The sequence below is a fragment of the Aythya fuligula genome, chromosome 1, assembly GCF_009819795.1.
Source record: "Aythya fuligula isolate bAytFul2 chromosome 1, bAytFul2.pri, whole genome shotgun sequence".
In the NCBI taxonomy this organism is placed as follows: Eukaryota; Metazoa; Chordata; class Aves; order Anseriformes; family Anatidae; genus Aythya; species Aythya fuligula.
In genome coordinates, this window is record NC_045559.1 from 32,411,137 (window position 1) to 32,433,010 (window position 21,874).

Sequence of the window (21,874 nt, forward strand, 5' to 3'; positions counted from 1 at the left end):
GCTAGCTCCGGGCACTGACGTGGAAGTGTCTTTATGAAAGAGTTTGCAAATACAAGAGTGTCCAGGGCAAACTATGGCTGTAATATATCATGCATTCACTGTAAATTGACAATAATACCACCAAAAATCTTTTTCTGTCTAGGACCATTCTGCAGAAGAGACTATTCAATGTAAGTTTGAAAGTGATTATACTAGGGATTAAGCCTCTGAATGTATAAACTAGCTACTTCCAGATACCAAGGGAAGTCAAACAAAGCTGAATCTTTCTATAATGCTGAGCTTACCTTCCCACAGCCTGACTGACTTCCCCTGCTGTAACAGCCTCCTTGTACACCCTTGTGCATCTACAAAACAGTTGTTCAGGTGCTACCCACTGAAAAGCAATCAAACATGGCCAAACCCCTGAGATAATCTTGGGATTTGAGCTATGAAACAATTCTTCATGGTACACACATACCTAACTGGATCATACTGCATGGAATGGGGAAGGTGGATCTTTCCTTCCACCAAGCCACCTACTACACAAGCAGAATCCACCTGCTTCTGTGAAGTTGTCACATTAACAGTGCAGCTGCAAGGATGATTCCCCAGCTTGATAATAACCACAGAAATGTTGTTTCAATGGCAGCTAGTCTCAGAGTGCCAGTAGCACAACGCAGACAACCACAGCACCTTTGCTTGGTTAGCAGATCCTTTCAACACAACAAAATAAATGCAGAGGGATCCAGTGGCTAAATTTACACCACTACAAAAATCCATTTGAGCAGCAGGATGACATATCAAAGTTCTCTTTTGATCTCAGGCTTAATTTACCAGATCACAATGCTAGTACAATTAGATGTCTCTCACCCTCCTTTTGGCTATGGCTCCTTTGGGGAAAAAAAAAAAAAATCACCCAGATTACAAGTTTGAGCAATTTGCTATAAGGCAAAGTAGCACAGCTGCAAGTCAGGTGCACTCTTCCAGAAATATGTAGGGTCCATGTCTGGGGGTTTCATGACTTGGAGACTCAGTAGGCAAAATGTAAATAGGTAAATAAATACAGTAAAAGTTCTAGACAGAATCTTCAACAGCATATTTTTCAAGCCTTTTGCAATGGATGAGAAACCTAACTGTAGAACAACCTGAATTTAAATACATAGAGCTCCAGATAATGAATCTGTATTCTTAGCAGTAGACTGAAACATCTGAATTGCTTAGAAAAACAATACAGATCCTACCATGCTAGATTGTTACTAAAACAATTCCCACCAAAGTGCCAAAGAATATGTGAATGTGCACTTCTGAAAGGAATATAAGTAATGTGTGCATCAACACAGGGGGAAGCAACATACATGTACAAAAGCATTATCAGGAATTTTTAAATGCATATATGATACAGAAAACCACTGTTCCCTGCCCACAAGCAATACTATCTCCTTCGCTGTAACTATGTCATCATGCAAAGTGTTATCACCAAGAGAGAGGGTGCTATTCAGTGGGGACCTATTACATGATAACAAAGTGACAAAGATGAAAGATGGCTTCTGCTAATCATGGAAATTCTACTCGTAGGAAAAATAAAATGTGTATTGTATAGTATGTTCTGCCCCAGGTGTTTATTATTGTAATGCTTTCTGGTGACTTAGAGTTTCTGGGTTATCAACTATAAGATGCAATAGCTTTTTGATTACTAGTTTTCCCTAGTCTATATTCCACCACTATTATCAATTTGTCTTTAAATTCTTGAAGACTCTTTGTATTTGCTCACTTGAAAGTAATACTTTTAATGATGTTTATTAGGTTTTTCAGGTCCAATACCACTATAAAAACTATTGTGTTTGAAGAACACAGAAGTAGTGTAAAGTGAGATTTATGTCTGGTTCTTAAGACAGGTTGCAGCTACATTTAAAAGGCTGCAGTTCGTATAGCTTTATAAATATACATGTATATATACATGAACACACTCATGCCCCTTTAGGCACAATGTGGTTTTCTAGAAGGTTTGAGAATACCTTGAAACCTGTGGAGAAAATGAAGCCTGTCTTGTTTTCCTTGCTGCTGCCATCTGCGGCATATGCACCTAGTTATGCTTGGCTGCATACTGTCATACGAGCACACTGTGTCAAACTGACCCAACAACAAACAAAAATATCACACCACACAATGTGTTAACACTGAGACACAGACTGAAGAGCACAAGAAAAAAAAATGTATCATCTTCCAGCCCTACTGGTGCTATAATAAAGGCATGATACACTTGAAAACTGCTAAAAGACTGGATTTATCTCCACTCCCTAGTCATATAGCACAGGCAGAATTTTAAAAGTTATGCAGGTGATGCCATGGAGGAAGGGACAGGAGGAGGAAGCAGGCTTGTTAGCCTTTTCCAAATGAAAAAGGAGATGAAGGAAGGTAAACAAAGTCAAATCAATCAAAAACAATAAAATACGAACCAACAGCAATAACAAACCACAGAAGCAGATTACACTGGATGTAGATCAAGCTGGATTACGTGACCTACCCTCCTCCCAGAAGCTATGACATAATTCAGGCTCCTCAAATGTATCATATCATAGCAGGGAACTGGGTCACACACTGACTGACTGCAAAAGGCCAGCACCTTCCAGGGCACCTGTGGATTAGGATCATGCTGGGCACTCGTACATCTTCTGAGCAGCACCCCCCCAGCTCTCCTCCCTTGGCTCTCGCTGTGCCAGTGTCAGCAAGGCCTAATCACGGCCTCCAGCCCGCTCACTCCCTCTCAAAAGCTCCTTTTCCTTGACCTCTCTGCTGCTCCTGAGGACCCACCACATGCAGCCTATGTGTCACAAAAGCATTTAGGTTGGAAGGGACCTCCTGAAATCATCTAGCCCAACCCCAAGCATGTGCAGATGCCCTGGAAGGTTTAGCTTTTTTTTTCTGTATTAAGAATCTAATGGTTTCTCCCTCCTTGCAACAGCTGGGAGTGCTCATCCAAGCTTTCCCTAACCTCTGGCTTTCTGGGGTGTAATTGCTTTTGTAGTCACTTTAGGATTCATTGCCTTTGGCTCACCAAACATCTAAGTGTCAAGGATGAATTATTTTCATACAAGGCAATGGTAAGCTTAAGAAAGCATTAATGCGAGATCAATCTTCATTCCCAGATGAACACAATGATGTGATCTACATGAAAGACCGACTTCTGACACGGAAGAATGGTCAACAGTCAGCAAATTAGGGAAATCCAAAAACCCAGACCTTCGTCTCAGTAACAAAGCCAGCAAGGCATCCAAGGCAGGGGGAGGGAGGCCACCAGTGGAAAAAAAATATCTCAAACATGCCTGATGTATCTAACAACACTGATGCTAGCCCCGGGCCTCTGGCAGTGGCCTGAGCAAACAGCAGTAGGAAGAGAAGGAAGGAGATTGATCATAAGGAGAATTCAGGTTCCAGCAGAAACGAGGGGGAAGTGCAAGTGGGCAAGGGGGCCACAGATGAGGGGAGGAGAAGAACACCCAAGCCCCCAACCTCACTGGCATTCTCAGAAAAATTACTACTAATCTAATAACTGTTTTGATGCCAGGTGAAGAAAAGGATTAGAAGGCTTAGAAGGACTTGGAACTATGGATACCAAGGAATACCATACACACCGCTCAGCTATGAGCAGGGCAGACAAACAGAAATACATGAGGGACTCAGGCTACAGTTCTCAGAGGTCCCAAGGAAGCCGAGGAGGCTCAAAGTTCGTCTGAACTCCTGCAATAATTTTCCATTTAAATCAGGTATTAATGGAATCTGATGGATGTGCTAGCCCCAGTGAATCAGGTACATGTTTTACCCACATGCACAATTTATAAGCTTGGATGAGTTAAAATCACAAATGCTTCCAAATACTGATTTCCTCACTCTTGTTGGCTTGTTTCATCCAAGTAACATTAAAATATACTCAAGTGCACCAAAATACAGTTTTAGGGAAAAATCAAAGTTGATGTCCATCAACATCCCAGATTTCCAGAGTTCAGAAAAATTTACAGGGTAATCCACTCTGCCCTTGGCATATGAATTGGAAGTAACAAAATGACTACAACATAGCTAATTACTCTTTCCTTGACCTCTTTGAATACTAAATAAGTCTTTCATTCTAAACCTCTGGGAATCTTCTAATAGCAGACACTTATCATACAACACTTCTGTCATTGCTTGGACAAGCTATATGTTTTCAGTTTGTTCAAAATCTTTCTTTGTAAGCCAGTCCTTTTTACTGTATAACTCAAGTTTATCTCACCTTGAATGGGTGCTGAACAAAGCTGGGAACAGTTGTAAGCTAAAGGGAATGAGCCAGTGTGACAGGAAATTTTCTGAGTATCTTTGGAACAGCCATGGCCCAATACAGGAATGCATGTTTAGGGAGCTTTAAAGCACAGATTACTGACCTCCAAACCACAAAAGTTCCTTTGGAACGTTTCTGGATCATTATTCAGCTGTGTTTATAGACTACTAGTCTTTAGAGACTGCTAGACTTCCAGCCATGGGGTCAAAGCTAGCCCATCTCTTCCCAGTGACTCTTTTCAAAGAAAAAACAATGTGGACATTACCATCCTCTAATTATCCTTATACGAGCATTTGTGCTGATGAAACTGTCTAAATGTTCCTCTAACAAAGAGAACAACTCTAAAAGTGGAGGTCTTTTTCTTATTATACTCCCTCTATGTTTTTAGAGAAGGAAATTGCCACTTAAATTCCACTAAAAGAGTTCTCAGTTATGGATCACTAGCAATATTGATTGTAATGGTTCCTTTGGAAACATTACAGTCTATCGTAGCAATGTTGTTGCTGCTGCAAATATGTTAATCAGCTGAAACCCTTTTGAACACTGTCTTCAGAATTCTCTCTCAGTCATCTCATCCTTTTATACCATGCCCACTGCTTTAGCACCTTCCAGCGGCACACAGAGATGTGAGTGGCATCTCCCAAGACAGCACAACACAAAAGTCAGTTTTCTAAGCTCTTATTTCTCCCTGAAGTCATCAGAATAACACACACAAAAAGTATGCACCAAGAAGAGAAAAATAAACAAAAAAATGCTTAACATAAATAATGAAAAAAAAAATGCTGTTAAATTCTTGCATGTTGAAAATGGCTACAGCATTCTTTTTCCACCTAAACATGGCTTAAAAAAAGGGGGAGTGGGAGAGGGAGGGAATCTCCCTGAATGAGATTGTAAAAATATTTTTGCAACAAAATTAAGTTTTTTAATTCCAGTGCCAGCTACCTGAAATAACTGAATAAACATTCATAACGGGTATTTATCATGGAAAACAAAGCACAACCAGGAAAATAAATAAATAAATAAATACTGTAGTACCCTTTCTTATCACATTTCTTCTCAGATTTTCCCAAGAATAAATCTTTTGGGTAACACAGAAATGGATAAATCAGTATTTTTTTTTAACACCGAGACAAACGTAGAGAGTTTTAGCCAAAACAGATGGAGAAAAAAAAAAAAAAAAAAAAAGTGGAAAATAATTTTTCACCCCCTAATTCTTTCCCCCCACACTCAGCTCTGCCTTAGAAGTTAAGGTGGGAGAACATAGCTGCTTTGTGGATATGCGCCTTGGAGTACAGCCAAACAAGACACTATATGGGGAACTGAAGAGTAACTACATGGAAGCACGGCTTCCCATGATAGCTATATATAATCTCCTGCTCTCATCCACTGGTTTTAAATAACTTACGAGCTGAGCTGTGTGCCTCCCCAAAGATGCACTAGAAGCAGGGAAGTTAACCATTCGCAGAGGTATTTTTTCAAGGCTGCACCCACATGAGATGGAGAGCACAGAGTAGCTGAACTCAAGCCATAGGTGGACTGCAGGAAAACTAATTCCCAGATTTTATAAGGGAACAGCTTGGTTGTGTCAAAATGAGGGGAGGGAGCAGACTATGAGACTGATCGACATGAAGGAATGTATAGGAAATGCTTTTCTCCTCTCCGAAACCTCACTAGAGAATGAACTGTGCAGCAGCAGGGCAAAAAATAAAAAATAAAAATAACTCTAACTTAGCTACTTCATGACTACAGAAGTGACACAGCAAGGTAGTTACATAAGGGCAGCAAAACCTCATTCTCCCATGTCACTGCCCCTTGCTAACACAATCCTCCTCCAGCAGTATAGAAAGATATCCTTAACAGCAGCCCATAGGCCTCTGCCCCTGCTCTCATGACACATGTGTTTTGAGGTACTGGGGTTTCTACCACATGCAAGACAGACGCCATCATGTTGTCAGCGTCACCTCTGTCACCAGCTACACCCTGCTGCACTGCAGGAGGGGCTGCCTGGTGAAGGCTTGGCCTGGTGGAGACGTAGCCATGGAGGAAACTCCCCCACTCCTCTGACCATCCTCTCCTTCTCTGGGAGGAGAAGGCTCTGCCCCACAGCAGCACAGGGATGCCCTCTTTTTCCTTCAGTATATGCCCCAGAGCTGCACACCAGGCTCATCTTCTGCTTTCAAACACACTCAATGCCCTAAGACAGCACTAGCTTCAACAAGGGGTTTGTTCTTACGTTATATTAGAAGAGGCCTGACTGTAGATGTAGGAACACGCATGTGCAGTCCTACTTGTTATTAATCAGCATGAATTGTTCTGAGCAATACTGAGCTTCTAAACAGAGCGCAGTAATTTGAATTAACCTGAGCAACCAGACTGTCATAGAAAATACAAAGTTTTAGACAACAAACACTGTCCAAATAGGAATCGGAGCCCCAAAGCCCTCAAATGGTTGCAGATATTAGAAGCAACCTGGCTGTGAAAAGCACCAGAAAGCATGGCAAAATAGGACATTCCCTCATATGGAGTCAAACCCTCACAGATGAATAAATGCAGGCACTCATCTGCTTGCAAAGGTTGAAGTAGCAAAGGTGGGAGGCTTTCGATGTCTCATTAAGCCCATGCAAATCATGCTGTCTGGCACCATCTCCCCATGGGATCTGGGCAGACAAGACATGGTGCCTGTTTCAGCTAGTACATGTTTCTCTTTCCAAGCTGTAATTTCTTCTAGAATCTATGCTCTTCAGAATGTACCAGACCAAAAGCCACCCAAAGTCCATACCAAGACACATAGCACAAGATCTGAATGTATATATATATATTAAAAAAAAAAAAAAAAAAAAAAAAAGGGTATGGAAGGAATATCTAATTTCTGCATATTTCATTTCCCTCTCCCCAAACAGCCCCCTGTAGAAAAACAAAGAATACAGGGAAAAAAAAAAAAAAAAAAGTTTTATATAGAATATCTTTTCTTGCAATGAACAATGACATCATTTTTAGAGCCATAGTTAAAGTAGCTTTACTGCTCTGCACTCAGACCTTTACAACACTTTTTATTCCCAGTATACATTCTCAGTGACATTATTTACTTAAAACTTTCAGCATTAAAACAGTTACAGCCCCTGAGTGCTACAGGCTGTTTTCTGTCAATTCTTAACAAAATTTTGCATCAACTATGCATTACTGACTATGCATAGGGATTGCAAGCTCCTCTCCAGAAACATGACTGTGGAGTATATCAGGTCTCTGTTCACAACCCATTTCTCAGCTCCAGCCCATGCTGTACTATTATTACAAGCAGGAGTCACATGTCAACCCCACTGAAGTTTTGTTCTTCCAATAATTCTCCCACCTTCTGTTTTACAGATAAGCCAGCATGGCAGTACCTAGAGTGCAGTGACAGCGGGTGTATTTATGATTACTCAGCAGTAAAGAAAGCGTATGGCAATGCAGTGGCTAAGTACATGGCAGTTCTGCATAAGTGTGGTACTAAGGGCCATGGTTTAGTGATGAGACTCAGTAGATTAGGTTGATGGCTAGAGCTGATGGCTCTGAAGGTCTTATCCAACCTAAATGACTCTGTGATTCTCCATGTGTGGTAACTCAGCATGGTTTGGGATGTGTATTGCATACAGGATTTTCACATACTGCATCCTCCTTTTGGGGGGGCAGGCTCTTCCAGCAGCAAATGCTTCCCAAACACCTCCTTTTGCTAATGTTGCTGAGAGAAAGAGCCTACTGAGCATTCAACTCTTACTTCTGGAGCAAGAGGGTGTCTTGCAGTCCCCACTCTGTAGCCTTGCTCTTCAGGGCTCTCCTCCAGCACTGATCCCAGCTCCACAGCAGCACAGATCACCCTGGCAGTGCCATACTGCAATAGTTCCTGCTTGTACAGCAGCAACGAAGGGCAGAGGTGACTCGGTCATGTGCAAAAGGTGGAAGGGGAAAGAGGGCAGGGGTGGGAAAGCACATCCAGCTGTTCCAGCTATGCCAAAATCCAAATGCAGCTGTGGCTACCAAGTTGTCCTAGAATACTTGCTTACGCTAAACATTTCTATCATTGAAAGAAAGTCCAGTACTTGCTAAAGCAAAAAGGAATTATTTCAGTCTATCCAAACTAAGGGGTAAGGGGCTTTCTTTGTCTCTTTGAAACATTCTGGGAATTTTAGTTACCTACATGTATAGATGATTTTCATGCTGGAAGGTCCCACACTTTAAGGATTTGACGACTGAAAGAGAAACCAGATTGCTCCAAGACAGAAAAGCTGCAGACAGGTATTCGCTCTGCAGTCAGCCCTGCCAGTTGGCAACATTAGCATTCCCTCCCCCAGCTCTGTTCCTGCTCCTCTGAGAGATGATTTGGGTCTCTAGGACAGCTGGAGAAAGACTTTTTTTTTTTTTTAAACAGGAATCTCTATTCCATGTTACTGCAGTCAGCCCAGTTAGCTCCTGAAACTGGCCAACTTTGCCATCAGCAGATTAGGGGATGCTCGTATGATCTCTTGCATTGGAAAAGTTGTGGGGACAGTAACCCCTAGCTCCTGAACACTGACAAGCAGCTGGAAACAGTAATATTTTCAGCACACTCAGCTGGAACTAGAAGAGAGCATCTGTCCATGGTTCCAGTGGCAGGTGGCAAGGAAAAAAGCATGTGTGAAGTGCATAGCTAACCTAAATCCTATTTCTGTAATGAGAGAAAGTTTACTCACATCTAGTTCTGAAGCTTTATTTTTAGCTCCTTTAGTAACATTCAGAGATGACACCACAGGCCAAAAAAAAAAAAAAAAAAAAAAATTGTACTTTCCAGAAAGAGAAGATGTGTGTATACAGTTCTATTTCATATTTTGCTCACATTTTTAAATAGTGGGCTAGTGATCCAATCACACAGCAATAAGCAATGAACTACTTACACCAAGAGGTGTATTTTAGGGTTCTTCTCCTCCTTCTCCCCCCACAGTCTGTGCCAACAAGACCCAGTTCAAAAAACAGTGCCACTAAGTCCTTTTCATTGCATCACACAGACATTAAAGTTATTTCTTTGGTGTTTTAAAGCATATCACTCCCCTCCCCACCCCCCCCCATAACCTACAATACAGTTGAATGTATTACAAGAATAGTTGAATGCTGCTTATAAACATATAAGTTACATATCCTAACCAGTAAAGAAAAAAACACATTCCAAGTGAGTTCCAAGTCATGTATTCAGATATACAAGCTGCCACATTTTTGACAGTCATGCCCTTTTTATGTTTTCCTTAAATAAATGTTCCTGTCTGTAATCACCCAACTGCAGTGTTCTGACCACCCTTTATTCTCCTCTTTGAGGAACACATACACCTTTTCATGGATACATACGTTCCTTACACATCACTTAGCTCTCATTTTCACTCTTTGTGCCCCTTTTCACTTGATTTACTATGTACCTTCCACCACTCTCCACTACTGCTAGAGGTGACTGAAAGATGTCTCCATTAGTGCATTGGACAACAATAGTTTGATGTGTAACATTGAATTACAGCAGTTCAGGTGGGACCCAGAAACACGATCAAAATATTATATAAGATATAATAACAATATAGAGCCTAATGGAGGGGAGAAGGTGTCAAAGTCACTGCGTAGAGGACTGCCAGAAGGAAACAAAGTTACTCTGGCAGCCTTTAGATTCTCACATCCGAAAACATTTTCCATTGCTAGTTGAAATGCCTGGCTTCATTGGGCCTTACATGTGCTTGAAGTGAAGCCTATGCTCAGGAAACCTACTGAAGTCAGATATGTCTGACATACCCGAAACTCTCAACACTATACAGCCTCTATTGGTGATACCTCTGTCTGCCTCATCAAGTGCTGTCTGCCTCATCAAGAGTTCACATGCTCAAGTGGTCTTGCAGCAATATGATTTGCATATTTGCATAGGAAAATCGCAACATTTACCTCAATCCCCACTTATCACCTCGAATTGTATTGATGTCATTTACAAAGAAAGTTGTAAAAATGACAATTAGGATTTCTCCAAAAGGAATTCAAAGCCTTCTTCAAATACATTAATTATACTCCAATCCACTCATTTGCTCTGGGCTTTACCTTAAATGTCATCCCCATTTTTGAAAGGGATAACTAAGGTACTGAAAACTTCACTGTAATACATAAACAGGCACCAACAGAGAAGTTTGTGGTGCAGATCTCTGACTTCTGTGCTCTGACCAGAAAAGAAATAATTTTCCTCTCAACATATTTTGACTTCATAATAGCTGCTCTTGGCTAGGAAGTGCTGGCAGATGTTCATGTATAGCAACACTAACATTATTTTTTTTAAGACTTCCTCCTGTTTTCTATTCATAATTCCATCTTCCCACGAGCTACACTGGAACATTTTACAACTACTTTGTAAATCACTTTCCTACAGAAAAATAAGTCCCTGAAGCTATACAGGGACAGATTGCATTGGCATTCAGGTGCTACCAAGCCGCTACAACCAAGCAACATCAGAAACCTAAAAAGCTTTAAAATCATGACTAAGCATTTAATCCTGATGAAGCCAGTGGGAAGAGTTCTGTTTCATAAGTCTTATGCTTTCTACAGGGTGTGTATAGCAAGAGATCAGACTTATACATGAAAGGAAAGTCCAAGTGAACAAAAATTGCAAATGGTTTGAATTGCGTCTAAATCAGTAACTGTTAAGGAGGAATCTAACTGCTCTTGAATAGATGGTAACAGAAAAAAAAAATGCATGGCAGCTGTATACTGTGTTATATGATCTAGAGATATAAATTCCTTTAAAAATCTCTTACGGAAAGGAGAATTTATCAGGATAGCCAATTAGATGATAAAAACCCCTTGTATTGTAAATCAATGCTGCATTCAATTAAGCAATAAAAGCTGTCTTTTCACCTAAAAACAGAAGAAGAGAGACCATTCTGCTTTAGCTGTTGCTTTAGCTGTATGTACAATTTCCCCACCATATAATCTCTATATGCCTGTTCAGTTCAACCTCCACTTTCATAATTTCTTTCTAAAATAAAGAACAGTGTTTGGGCTTTTTGTATATTTTAAGCATATATAAAGTAAGGCTTTACACCAGTCTATCGAAAAGACAACACACTAAAATGACAAGAATGTATGTTGTGCAATAGACTATTCATCTTCTGAAGAAGTCAGAAGGACAAGGACCAGAAGTTAAAGCTTTGAGAGTAAGTTCATAGATTTAAAGTCACGTTTCCTTCCCCCAAATTATTTGGGTTTAGGACTACAGCTTTCGTATAAGTAAGGAAAAGCACACAGGCAAAAAAACAAATCTGAAGCCAGCAAGAATATGTATTTCAAATTCAGACACTGTAAATACATACATTAAGACGCACACGCTGCAGCAATGCTCCCATGGTGTTAGCACTAAGAACAGAACAAAAATGACTACATGGACCAGTGGCCTGACTGAGTAGGGTAATGTCTGTATTTCTAAAAGCAAGTTAGAAAAATGACACTGCCTGCCCGCTAAGGAGTCTATTTCCTATAAGAAAATCAGGAGTTTTATGTAGTAACAGGAGAAGTATACTCAATCCTTCAGGGCACTGAAGGATGCCGAGTTAACCACTACGTAGACCTAAATGTTCGTGTCTGTTTTATTCCCGATTCCTTTAAACAAAATACAAGGTTGGCATTAAAAAAAAGAAAAAAACTTTTCTCTGCTTTTGTTACAGCTAAATTAGCAGCCTACTTGGGAACTGCATATTCACATAGTTACAAAGCAAGAGGGAATAACTTGAAAGATTCTTTAGTAACCCAGCAATCTTTTTGTCCCAACACTGGGGAAAGTACATAATAGAGTTATGCTTACAGACCCCTAATGCTACTAAGATTGAAGTCATAGGGAGGTCTCACTCCTCACCTTCACACTGCATCGTAACACAGAGGGACCTCATCTCTGAGCACCACTGTACCTTAAGCACCTCAGGAATCCAGCTATTTTACTAGGAAGCACACAGCCATACAAACGTGTTGCCATTCTCCACAGTCACCCTCTCACAGAAGGCTGTTCTGAAGCTGCAAGCCCACCCCTGACATTTAATAAAAGCAGCATGTGTCAGTGCTTCAGAGCGCATAACGTGCACGTCTCCACATTAGTGTCCATAGTGACACATGCTGGCTGTACCAGGGAAGGACACCGCTATAGAGATCACCTCAAAAAAAGCCCCTGGCAACTATTAGCTTCTAATAAATTATCTCATTAAAGCAACCATGAAAAAGAAGTTCCCTTTCCAGATCTCATCTCCCTTAAATTATAACTCCTCTGCATGGGAAACAGCTTCCTGCCTGTTGCATCAGAAATTCTTTCAGACCAGAGCTGGCTTCTTGTCATGCCAGGAGTTTCAACTACCAAGTCCCTCTATCTGAAAACTATGGGCTGCTGCAGAGATTTCCTCTTGATCCACCAGATGTTGAGCTATATTCCCTTGCTCTTCTCTAGTCAGGTTTCTGAAGAGCATTTCATCATCTTCCATGTGCTTTTAAAGGCTATTTTTAGGCTTTTTTTTTTTTTTTTTCCTCCAGATGAAGAAGAAATTTTTCCTGAAAATGTTCAGGACTCCAGCTTCACTTAAGATATGGGTACATTATTAAAGCATAACTCAAAAAATACACTGAAGATGAGCAAGTGTAGGCGATGCAACCTGTGCCAACAAATTCAGATGTCCTTTGAGAATTATTTTATAGATCTGTGTGACTCACAATATTAGAAAGTCTAAGTATCTTGAAATAAGTGTATCTGTATTTTTGAGAAGTGGAACAAGACTACCTTTTCTTTTTTAAAATTTTATTTATTTATTTAGGAATAGAAAAAAATCACAGGCACTCTGAAAAGCCCAAACTCAGCCTTTGTTTCTCGCAGCGGGCATGGCACCGGAGCTCACAAAGGCCACTTTCCCCAGTAAAAAGCGGTATTTTTCGCCATCTGCCTCGCTCCTCTGGGGCACTCCGGCTGCAGCATTTTGCCGGATTCACGGGAAACTTTGAGCGAGCGTTGCCTTGGCAGGACCGGGGGCATGTTCGGCGGTTCCCAAGTAGAGCCGAGGAGTGGGTGGTGCTGTTATTCATCACCGCACCCCACGGCTCGCACAAGCAGCCATCTGCCATCCCCGGTCCTGCTGTACTTTAATTAAGCGTCTACCAGACGAAGGATTAAAAAAAGGGGGGACTGAAAGGAGGAAAAGCGGGCTGTAAGGGAAGGAAGAAGAGGAGGGGGTGCTGGGGGAGCCGCTCGGGGCCGTACCTGGGAAGAGGAAGGCTTTGCTCCCGTTGTGCAGCCCCGGCACCTGCCGCACGCCCGCCGCCGAGCCCGGCAGCCGCAGCTCGGCCAGCACGTCGATCTGCAGCGAGGGGTCCACGCCAAAGCCTGCAACTGCCCCACAAAAGTGCCGTTAACCCCGCCGCAACTTTCCGCACCCTCACCCCCCCCGTGCCCCTTCCCCCGGACCCCCGCACCTTACCTGGCCCCAGGCAGAGCAGAAGGCAGAGCGTGCCGAAGCCGCTGCCGGACTCCATGGCACAGCGCAGCGCTCAGTCCATAGCCCACCCCCCCCTTTCCAAAAACAAAAAAAAAAAAAAAAAGGATAAACAATAATAATAAAAAAGGCTCCGGGGAGGGGGGCAGAAGCTGGCTGCCTCCCCGCCTCTCACCGGGAGGAGCGGACCCCCCGCCGCCCCGCAGCGCGCATCACGGCGGCCGGCCGGAGCACACAAAGGCGGTGGCGGGGGGGCCGGGCCGGGCAGCGCAGCCCCCCCTCCTTCTCCTCCCCTCTCCTCCGGGTGGGCTTCCGACCACCGGGGCGGGGAGGCAGCCTCGGGTCGTGCCCCGCAGCCTCCCCTTCCCTCCCTGCTAGGGGATGCCCTCGCTGCTCCTGCAGCAGCCTCCTCCCGGCGAGCCCCCCCCGGGAGCACCGCTCCGCTCCCCGCCGTCCAGCGGGAGCACGGAGGCCGGCGGGAGGGGCCGCCGGTTTATGGCGAGGCCGCGGGAGCCGCCCACCGCCCACCGCCCACCGCCGGGCCGGGCCGGGCCGGGGGCGGCGCCGCCTCGCCCGCAGGGAGCCGCCGGAGCCCCCGGGATGCAGGGGGGCGGCAGGCAGCCCTCTGGGTTCCCCCCGTCCCCCTGATTTGTTGTCGCCCCCTCCCCTCCCGCCGGAGTCATCCCGAGACGGGAGAAAGCCGGGGCTGATCCCAGGAAAATAAAGTCAGGGGTGAAACGGGGAGAAATCGGGACTTTGAGCGCTGGGGTGCCGGCCGCCCCGTCCTGAAGGACGGCTTGGCATCACCGCCCTGCAAGCCGGCAGCTCCCCCTCCCCCGGCAAGTGGGGTTTCTGAGCCTCACTGGGTGTAACGGGGGCCGAGGGCAGCCTCGGGCTTACCTTCCCGTTCGTAAGGGCTCCTGATGCTCCATGCTAACGCCCTGCTGCCCGTTGGCCGCATTCTGCAGAACAAGGAATCGATTTTTTTTTTTTTAATTTTTGCCAGCTTTGCATGCACGCCAGTAAGACCCTGATTTATATGTGATTTCCTGTGGCGTCTGTTGGCCTCCCCCCAAATTCATCACTTATGGTCTTTACAAATAATAAAATCTTTAGAAATGATCCTTACAAATCTTTCTGAATAATAATTCCAAGGACTAAGAGAGGTGTTTTTCTCCATATTCTTTTTTTTTTTTTTTTCATCACCGTGGGAGGCAATGGTGAATCTCCTTTCTGGGCCAGATTAACCAACTCAGATCCTAAGCAACATGAAAAGCAAACACCTTCTCTCCTAGAAGAAAAAATAAATAAATAAGAGAGAGGATTGTCTAAAGATGAGGGCAGAAGAATGAACTCCATCCCTCGAGCCAAGCCCACAGCCGGGGCATTGAGCACAGCTCCGGTGTGTCCTCTCTCCTGTGCCACCCTTGGAGAGCTCCAGGCTTCCCCTCCAGGTGGTGGTGGAGGAAGTAGAGGAGGTGGTGATGTCCTGGCCAGGCAAAACCCCTCTGCTACACCAACACATCTTCTCTGGCCCCTTGGCAAAGTCACACCATGCCCCTGAACTCATGTAATCCACTAGCTGTACAAGCAGGCTGGGGAAAGAAGGGTTTTGCTGTGGGAGTTAATGGACAACGACCACACACCAGTGATTGTTTTCATGCTATTTCAATCACATTGGTTACAGATAACTGAACCAGAAGCAATTAATTTAAGAAAGGGATTCAAAATCTAGAGCAATAATGGTGCATAATGAACCTCACAGGCAGCTGAGTCAGATGTGGAAGTGAACAAAACAAGAGGGGCAAACACCTACATTTAATTCTTGTGTATGCAGGCAGTCACCAACAATTTCCATCAGCTGGAGCTGCCACAGAGGCGTAAGAGTGTAAATCAGGTGGAGCCCGCCCCTGTGATAACCCATTTCTCTCTCAAGAGATCCCCAGGGAGTGGCCACTCATCGTTGTGTCACATACATGAAAAATCACTCAAATTGCCATCTAACATGCTTTGTCTGCTCCCCGTTCTCTACATGGAGCCCAGGGCAGACATTATAGACATACACAGAGGTGTGTTTGTGTGTGAGATGTCAGTAGTGACATAATTCAGCTAACCAACAACTCAGTGAACAGCAGAAAGAGACTTTCTACCAACAGGAGGAACATGATATTGATGATTAGATCTTTCAAATATGTAGCTAAAACTTTAGTTGGCTCTTCCCTTTGATGAAAACCGTATCTTTTAGCCAGGAGATCTACATATGTGTCACACCGAGGCTCACCATAATCTATCCCATGCATAGCAAAGGGTGACAGACCTAAGAAAATGGTAGAGCATCTACATAAGAATAATGTAGTGGTGAAAGCACAATAATCCAGAGCTTTCTATATTAAGGCAGGTCTCTCACTAAAGCAGTCTATTCCAGATATTAACTTGTAAGGCTCTCAGCAGGTTTCAAGGCTCTCCAGAACCTAGATGTCTTTGACATATCTCCTTCCTTCCTTTCTTTCTTCCTTCTTTCTTTCCTTCCTTCCTTCTTTCCTTTCTTCCTTCCTTCCTTCCTTCCTTTGGGAACACAGGTGGGAGCACACTGTGTAACACAAGTTCTGTAATACAGCTGGCTTATAGAAGTCTTCTGGACATAAATGTTCCAACTGCAGTGAGATTTTCATGTGAAATGGGTATCATGGTGTTGACTCCTTCCCACCAAAACCCCTACTAAATCTAAAAAAAAAAAAAAGTAGGTCTTCTGACTAATGGCTGATATTCACAACAATTTTTATGACAAATGGAAAGTTAAGGCATGTGTTGCAAGTCCCAAATTCATGAATGATTTCATTGCAAAGGGAATCTCATATTAATTATACTAATATTAATTATATGCTAATAAACTGAAGGAAGTAAAGCTCTTAAAGTGTGACAATCCTGCCCTGGGAAAGCATTACCTCTCTTACTGCAGCTTATCTGGGTCTATTTATTTTTAAAGAAAAACATGAATATTTTATTCACAGTAGCTTTAGCCCTGCATTCCTATGCCGGAACCTGGAGAGTCCATGTGAATTTAAGAAATACATAAAGAATTGTCACTGACCTACTTACACAACACTGATGCAACTTCTTTCTCAGAGTATAGAAAACAAACTTCCTTATACTGCAAAACACAGTTGTTTACTCGACGTTATAGTACTTTAATGCCGCATTTATATGGAAGAAAAAAAATATTTGTAAAACATGATGTTACATAATTAATACTTTTTGAAGTGGAACGAGGAGAAATAGTCTGTTGTCATAGAGAAGCAGATTTTTAATTGGAGTAAATTTGATATTGCTGGGGATGAGGGGTTTTATTAGCTACCAACAGGGAAAACAGGCAAATTACTCTGCAGCAGTTCCTCTTGACACCCTTCAATGGGGACTTGTATCTGCACCGTTACATCATTACGATCCAGACTTTTCTTCAATGAAAACTATTGCGTGCAAAATCCATCCAGTTGTGTGGTGCCTCAAGTACCAGGATGTACCAAGGTGAGACCACTAAACTCATCTGCACTTGTTTTCTAAATGGGGACTTCAGCAGTGAGGAGCAAACCTCGGGTGCTGTTCTGCAATAGACCTCAGGTGTTTATTCGATTTTTTTTCTTGCCAGCCTCCTGACCTGTGAACTTCTCCTGCAGCACTCTCTCCCTCCAACCTATACAGACTTCTATGTATTAGTACCTATAAATCAGGAAATTTACTTCTGCTACGTCCTCAGTCTCCTCAGAGCTCCCTCCTTGCAGTCTTTTCTTCCCGATTCCCCAAGTGCTCTCTGTCCTTTAGCAGCTTTCTCTTGCACACATGCTCCCCCTCCTTCTCCCTTCCTCAGACACAAATGTATATGCATGTACACCCCTTTGCTCATCTTCTTTTTGCAGTTTGCCAGTCTTACAGCCTCTGACATCTCAGAAGTGGTTTCTGTATCCATGTCCCACATAATGCAGGTTTCCCATCTCAAAAATGCACTCTGTGTTTCTGACCAGGGAAGCTGTGGAGAACTTGGGATTTAAATACAGCACTTGGCTGAGGCCCAGCAGAGATTGTCAAACCGAGTAAGCTGTATGCTCGACCATGACAGCACCAGCCCCATTAAAAAGCCCTGGCAATCTTCTCAAACATGCATCGGCTGAAGATACATCACTGATTTTAGATACAGTCATGAATGTTTCATACCAATTTGATATTGCCCCGCTTGTAATTTCAAAAATTGCTTACCATCAGGAAATAGAGCTGTGAAACAAAGGATCTTGCTATTTAAGGAACACGCTTTACACCTCTTAAAGTTTCATCTCTTCACGTTTTTTTATGCCATCTTCACTCAAGTACATTTCATGTCTTGCACCTGACATTTCAGCATTGGCAATGCGAAAGGTGCAGTCAGAAGTGGAAAAGCAGCACATGGAAAGAGTGGTGGCAATTACAAGGTTAGAGCTAAGGCTGTGTGCATCTGAGCCCAGGAAGAGGAACAGAGGCCAATTGCATTTATGAGGGGCAGAGATGAAAGTATTTTTCAGAAGTTTTCCCAAAGATTCTTGTTTGATTCAGGGGCAAGAAAAAAAGGCTGGAGGTGCAGGCTGCATTCTCTTTTTCCCAGTTTTGAACCTTGATCTTCTGAGTTGCAAGGTGCACACATTAACCTTCCTTGCTAGAGCTTTGTTTCTTATACTAGCTTTATTTTTTTCCTCCAACAGGGTGCACATCCTTTTGATGTGAGGTAGAAGTGATAGACTGCCCTGCTGGCAGCCTTCACACATTATGATGCCTAAAAATGTCTTCTTGGAGAAAATGTCAGCTAGGAGTTCTGGCATGGTATTTGGTGTGTGGAACCGTAATGAGGATAAGAGGATAGTTCATGATCAGGCTTTAATTATCTCAATTCTGCCAGTCAGGGTCACAATAACAATTAGGCAAGACTAGAGTTAAATTACTTTGACCTAAGTGTGCTCTGTGCTTTGATCCTCTTGCCATCTGAAATATTACCCCCTATTAAAAATGTATCAGCGTATCCACCACAAGTGTTTATGATAACAAAACTGGCATGTAAAGACCTTAATTTGCTATGTTCCTTTTTTTTGCAGTACAGGAAAAATCTGCACAGCCCTCGCTGGAGCCAGGCACTGGCTGGAGTGAGAGTCAGTAAAAGAGGCTCAGAGCAATTTTTTGTTCTCCTTCCACAATGTGATGTAACGTGGTAAATCCATCTGCAAGTACCAGAGTGGAGAGAGGATTTCTGGCAGTGGAAGACTCCCTCCTGTAGAAAATAAAGGGAAAACAAAATCCAGTAGCTGAGCATCAAATCAAAGCAAATCCTCATTTGACAGCAGATGCTGATAAGGATCTATACCCCATCCCTGGATCCCACTCCCTCAGGAAGAATGGCAGAAACCTGTGGTGAAAGGCTCTGCTTTCCTACCATGCTCACAAGCTGCTGTATCAACATATTCCCCAAATCCAACACAGACAATTTCAAAAGTCTGGTGTGCCATGAGTGGGGACAGAACATTAATACTTGTCATATACTCATTTCATTCAGCAGAACAAAGCCAGATATTGGTTCTTGCATTGTAGAGAGAGGGAGGAAATGTTTAAAATGTGCTTGTGACCTCAAAGGTACATGTGTATCAGTTTCTAGTATAGTCTAATTACTTCTGCAGTATCAGGAGAGAAAGTATCACAGGATTTCTTACACTGCCTGACAAATAATAGATTTTCAAAACTCATCTGTACAGTCTTCATACCCAAAGGCATATTTATTGGGAAAACTGGAATAGCTTCAATGATTCTCTCAGTCTATCAGATAATTAAGAAGGCCTTTAAGTAGTGTAGCATTGTGTGGCAGCACTAACACATCTTGAACTCCAATTCTTAAATGACCTTGGGTTTCTACTGCCTGGAGTAAAAAATGTAGAGGAAAGGGATGGGTCTGGGTGGTGAGGGGCCCAGCTAGGCTTTAGTGCAGACACCTAAGCAGTATTTGCTTCCCCTGCTGGGACATTTGTACAGATTTGGTAGCCCAGATGTTGTGGTGTTGGGATGTGCTGGATGACATTTGGACCCAAGGCATGGCAAAGTCTGGGCATTTCCAAACCCTGCCCACTCTACAGTCTATACATGCCCAACGCAGGTCTTACCAGCTCTTCCTGCAGAGGAAGGGAGAGCTCCTGTCATGCATCAGCATAAAGAAGGTATGCACATGCTTCCTTGGGTTAGTCCTACAGATATGGAAAAAAAAAAACAAAAAACAAACAAAAAAAAACCACTCAAATCCTAATAGCTAGAACCAACTGGCTGGTAATACAATAAATCAGCAATTCTAGAGTGTAAATGTATATGATACATTTTAAAATGTGTATGATTTATCTTTTTTTTTTTAATTTTTTTTTAAGCCACAAGGTTTAAAAAATCTCCATCAGCTAAATTATTACTGAACATGATACTAAATAAGGTCCATTATTGCCTTTTTTTTTCTTTTTTTTGAACAAACAAAAGACAGAGGAAGACTTGGGCTCATATTTCTTGAAAATTAGCATTTACAGACAAATTCTGACTTGTTTTAGATACCACTCTTTGTCCCTCTAATAGTAAAATTGCACTTAGAACTAGGAGGACCAGGTCTGAGTGCCTGCTTCATCTGATTACAGCGTATGTTTTGTTCTGGTTTATCTCTATTACTAGTGAGCACCCAACTCTTGAGTTATTTCTAGCAGAAGATTATTTCACCATAAAATGCTTGATTAGTCCTAATCTAAGTGGTCTGTTTTTCAAAAGTCTGAGCACTAGACATTTCACATGAACATCACTTGTGGTTCTATTCATTGCTTATTCAAGCGCATGTGAAGCGAGAGATCCCATATTTTAACATACCTGCTTGGCTATGGGACTGTTAATGGGAACAGGTGACTCTCAGCAGCTTCAGTACTTAAACTTTAATGGAAAAACAAAGCTAGAAGCTGGGAATTTCTTATCATCTTCACTTTAAATTCTAACAGTGCAATGCTGAGAAATAAATTAAATATCCAATTATGTCGGTGTTTTTTTCTTGGATGGGGAGGAGGATTCAGAAGCCAGGCATGGTAAATCACAGGTGTGTAAGTAACAGAAAGGCACAGAGATACAGGAGGGTAGGGTTAGTGATGGCTGAGAAAACAGTACCAAGTTGGGAAGAAATGAAGTGACTGTGAATAAGTAACTTTGCTTGGAAGTAAATACCAATCTTTTTTTTTTTTTTTTTTTTTTTGTGGAAAAGGTAGGAGTTAAAAGTGTGCCACTTAAACTGCTGATAGGAAATCCAGTTGTGTAGGAGGAACTGACTGGAACAACCCTGCTAGCACATGAATTTTAGGTTGTGGAGAAACAGATTCAGCACTGCAATCACTCCACATACATGTGGATCAAAATGATTAAGCATGAAGAAATAATATGTCTCATAGAGTTCACTAGCTTAGTGACAACATGGTTCAGTTCAGAAAGGGTGGTTCCAAACACAATAATTAAGATGAGAATAATTACGATACCCCTATTTACATGACTATTTCCCTTGTATCTGGTAGAATTGCAAGTACGGATGAATAGAATCGCATTCTGGCTTAGTAATTCAAGGTATATGCAAGATATTAGCATTTAAAGCTGAATTTTTCTTCCAGGAAAAAAAAAAAAAAAAAAAAAAAAAAAAAAGGAAAAAATGATCTATAACCTTAGGATGGAAACTATTTATAACCTGTGCTTTAGCAGATCTCCGCAGTTCAGAACAAAGAAAAAAGGGAAGGCACAGGATAATTAAAGTTCAAGAATTAATTTTGTTCCTCAAAGTGTCTTTCAGGAATGGATACTTATTTAAAGCAACACAAATCAAATGGAACATTTGGCAGGCAAGATACAGCTCACACAGTAAGAGGAAGCTCAGAAAGTACACAACAGTCAAACACAACCACAAATAATAAGAAATGATACATACAGGAAGATGAGTATTATGGGTGTACTAGAGCTGCTAAGTGTAAAGGAAAAAAACACAGGGTGAGAAAAGATTGCAGTGAAGGTAAATGATTTATATGAGTGT

At 42.4% G+C, this 21,874-nt stretch overlaps 1 protein-coding gene across 1 annotated transcript in view; it reads right to left on the reverse strand.

Moving 5' to 3' along the window:
• NELL2 (neural EGFL like 2) overlaps positions 1-13,857 on the reverse strand; it is a 145,889-nt gene extending 132,032 nt beyond the window's left edge. Inside the window, exons 1-2 of the mRNA XM_032207525.1 lie at positions 13,768-13,857; positions 13,551-13,679 (exon numbers count right to left, since the gene is read on the reverse strand). Coding sequence (XP_032063416.1) covers positions 13,551-13,679; positions 13,768-13,822 — 184 coding nt within the window. The 5' untranslated portion in view covers positions 13,823-13,857. The remainder of the gene's footprint in view (positions 1-13,550; positions 13,680-13,767) is intronic.
• Positions 13,858-21,874: the final 8,017 nt, after the last annotated feature.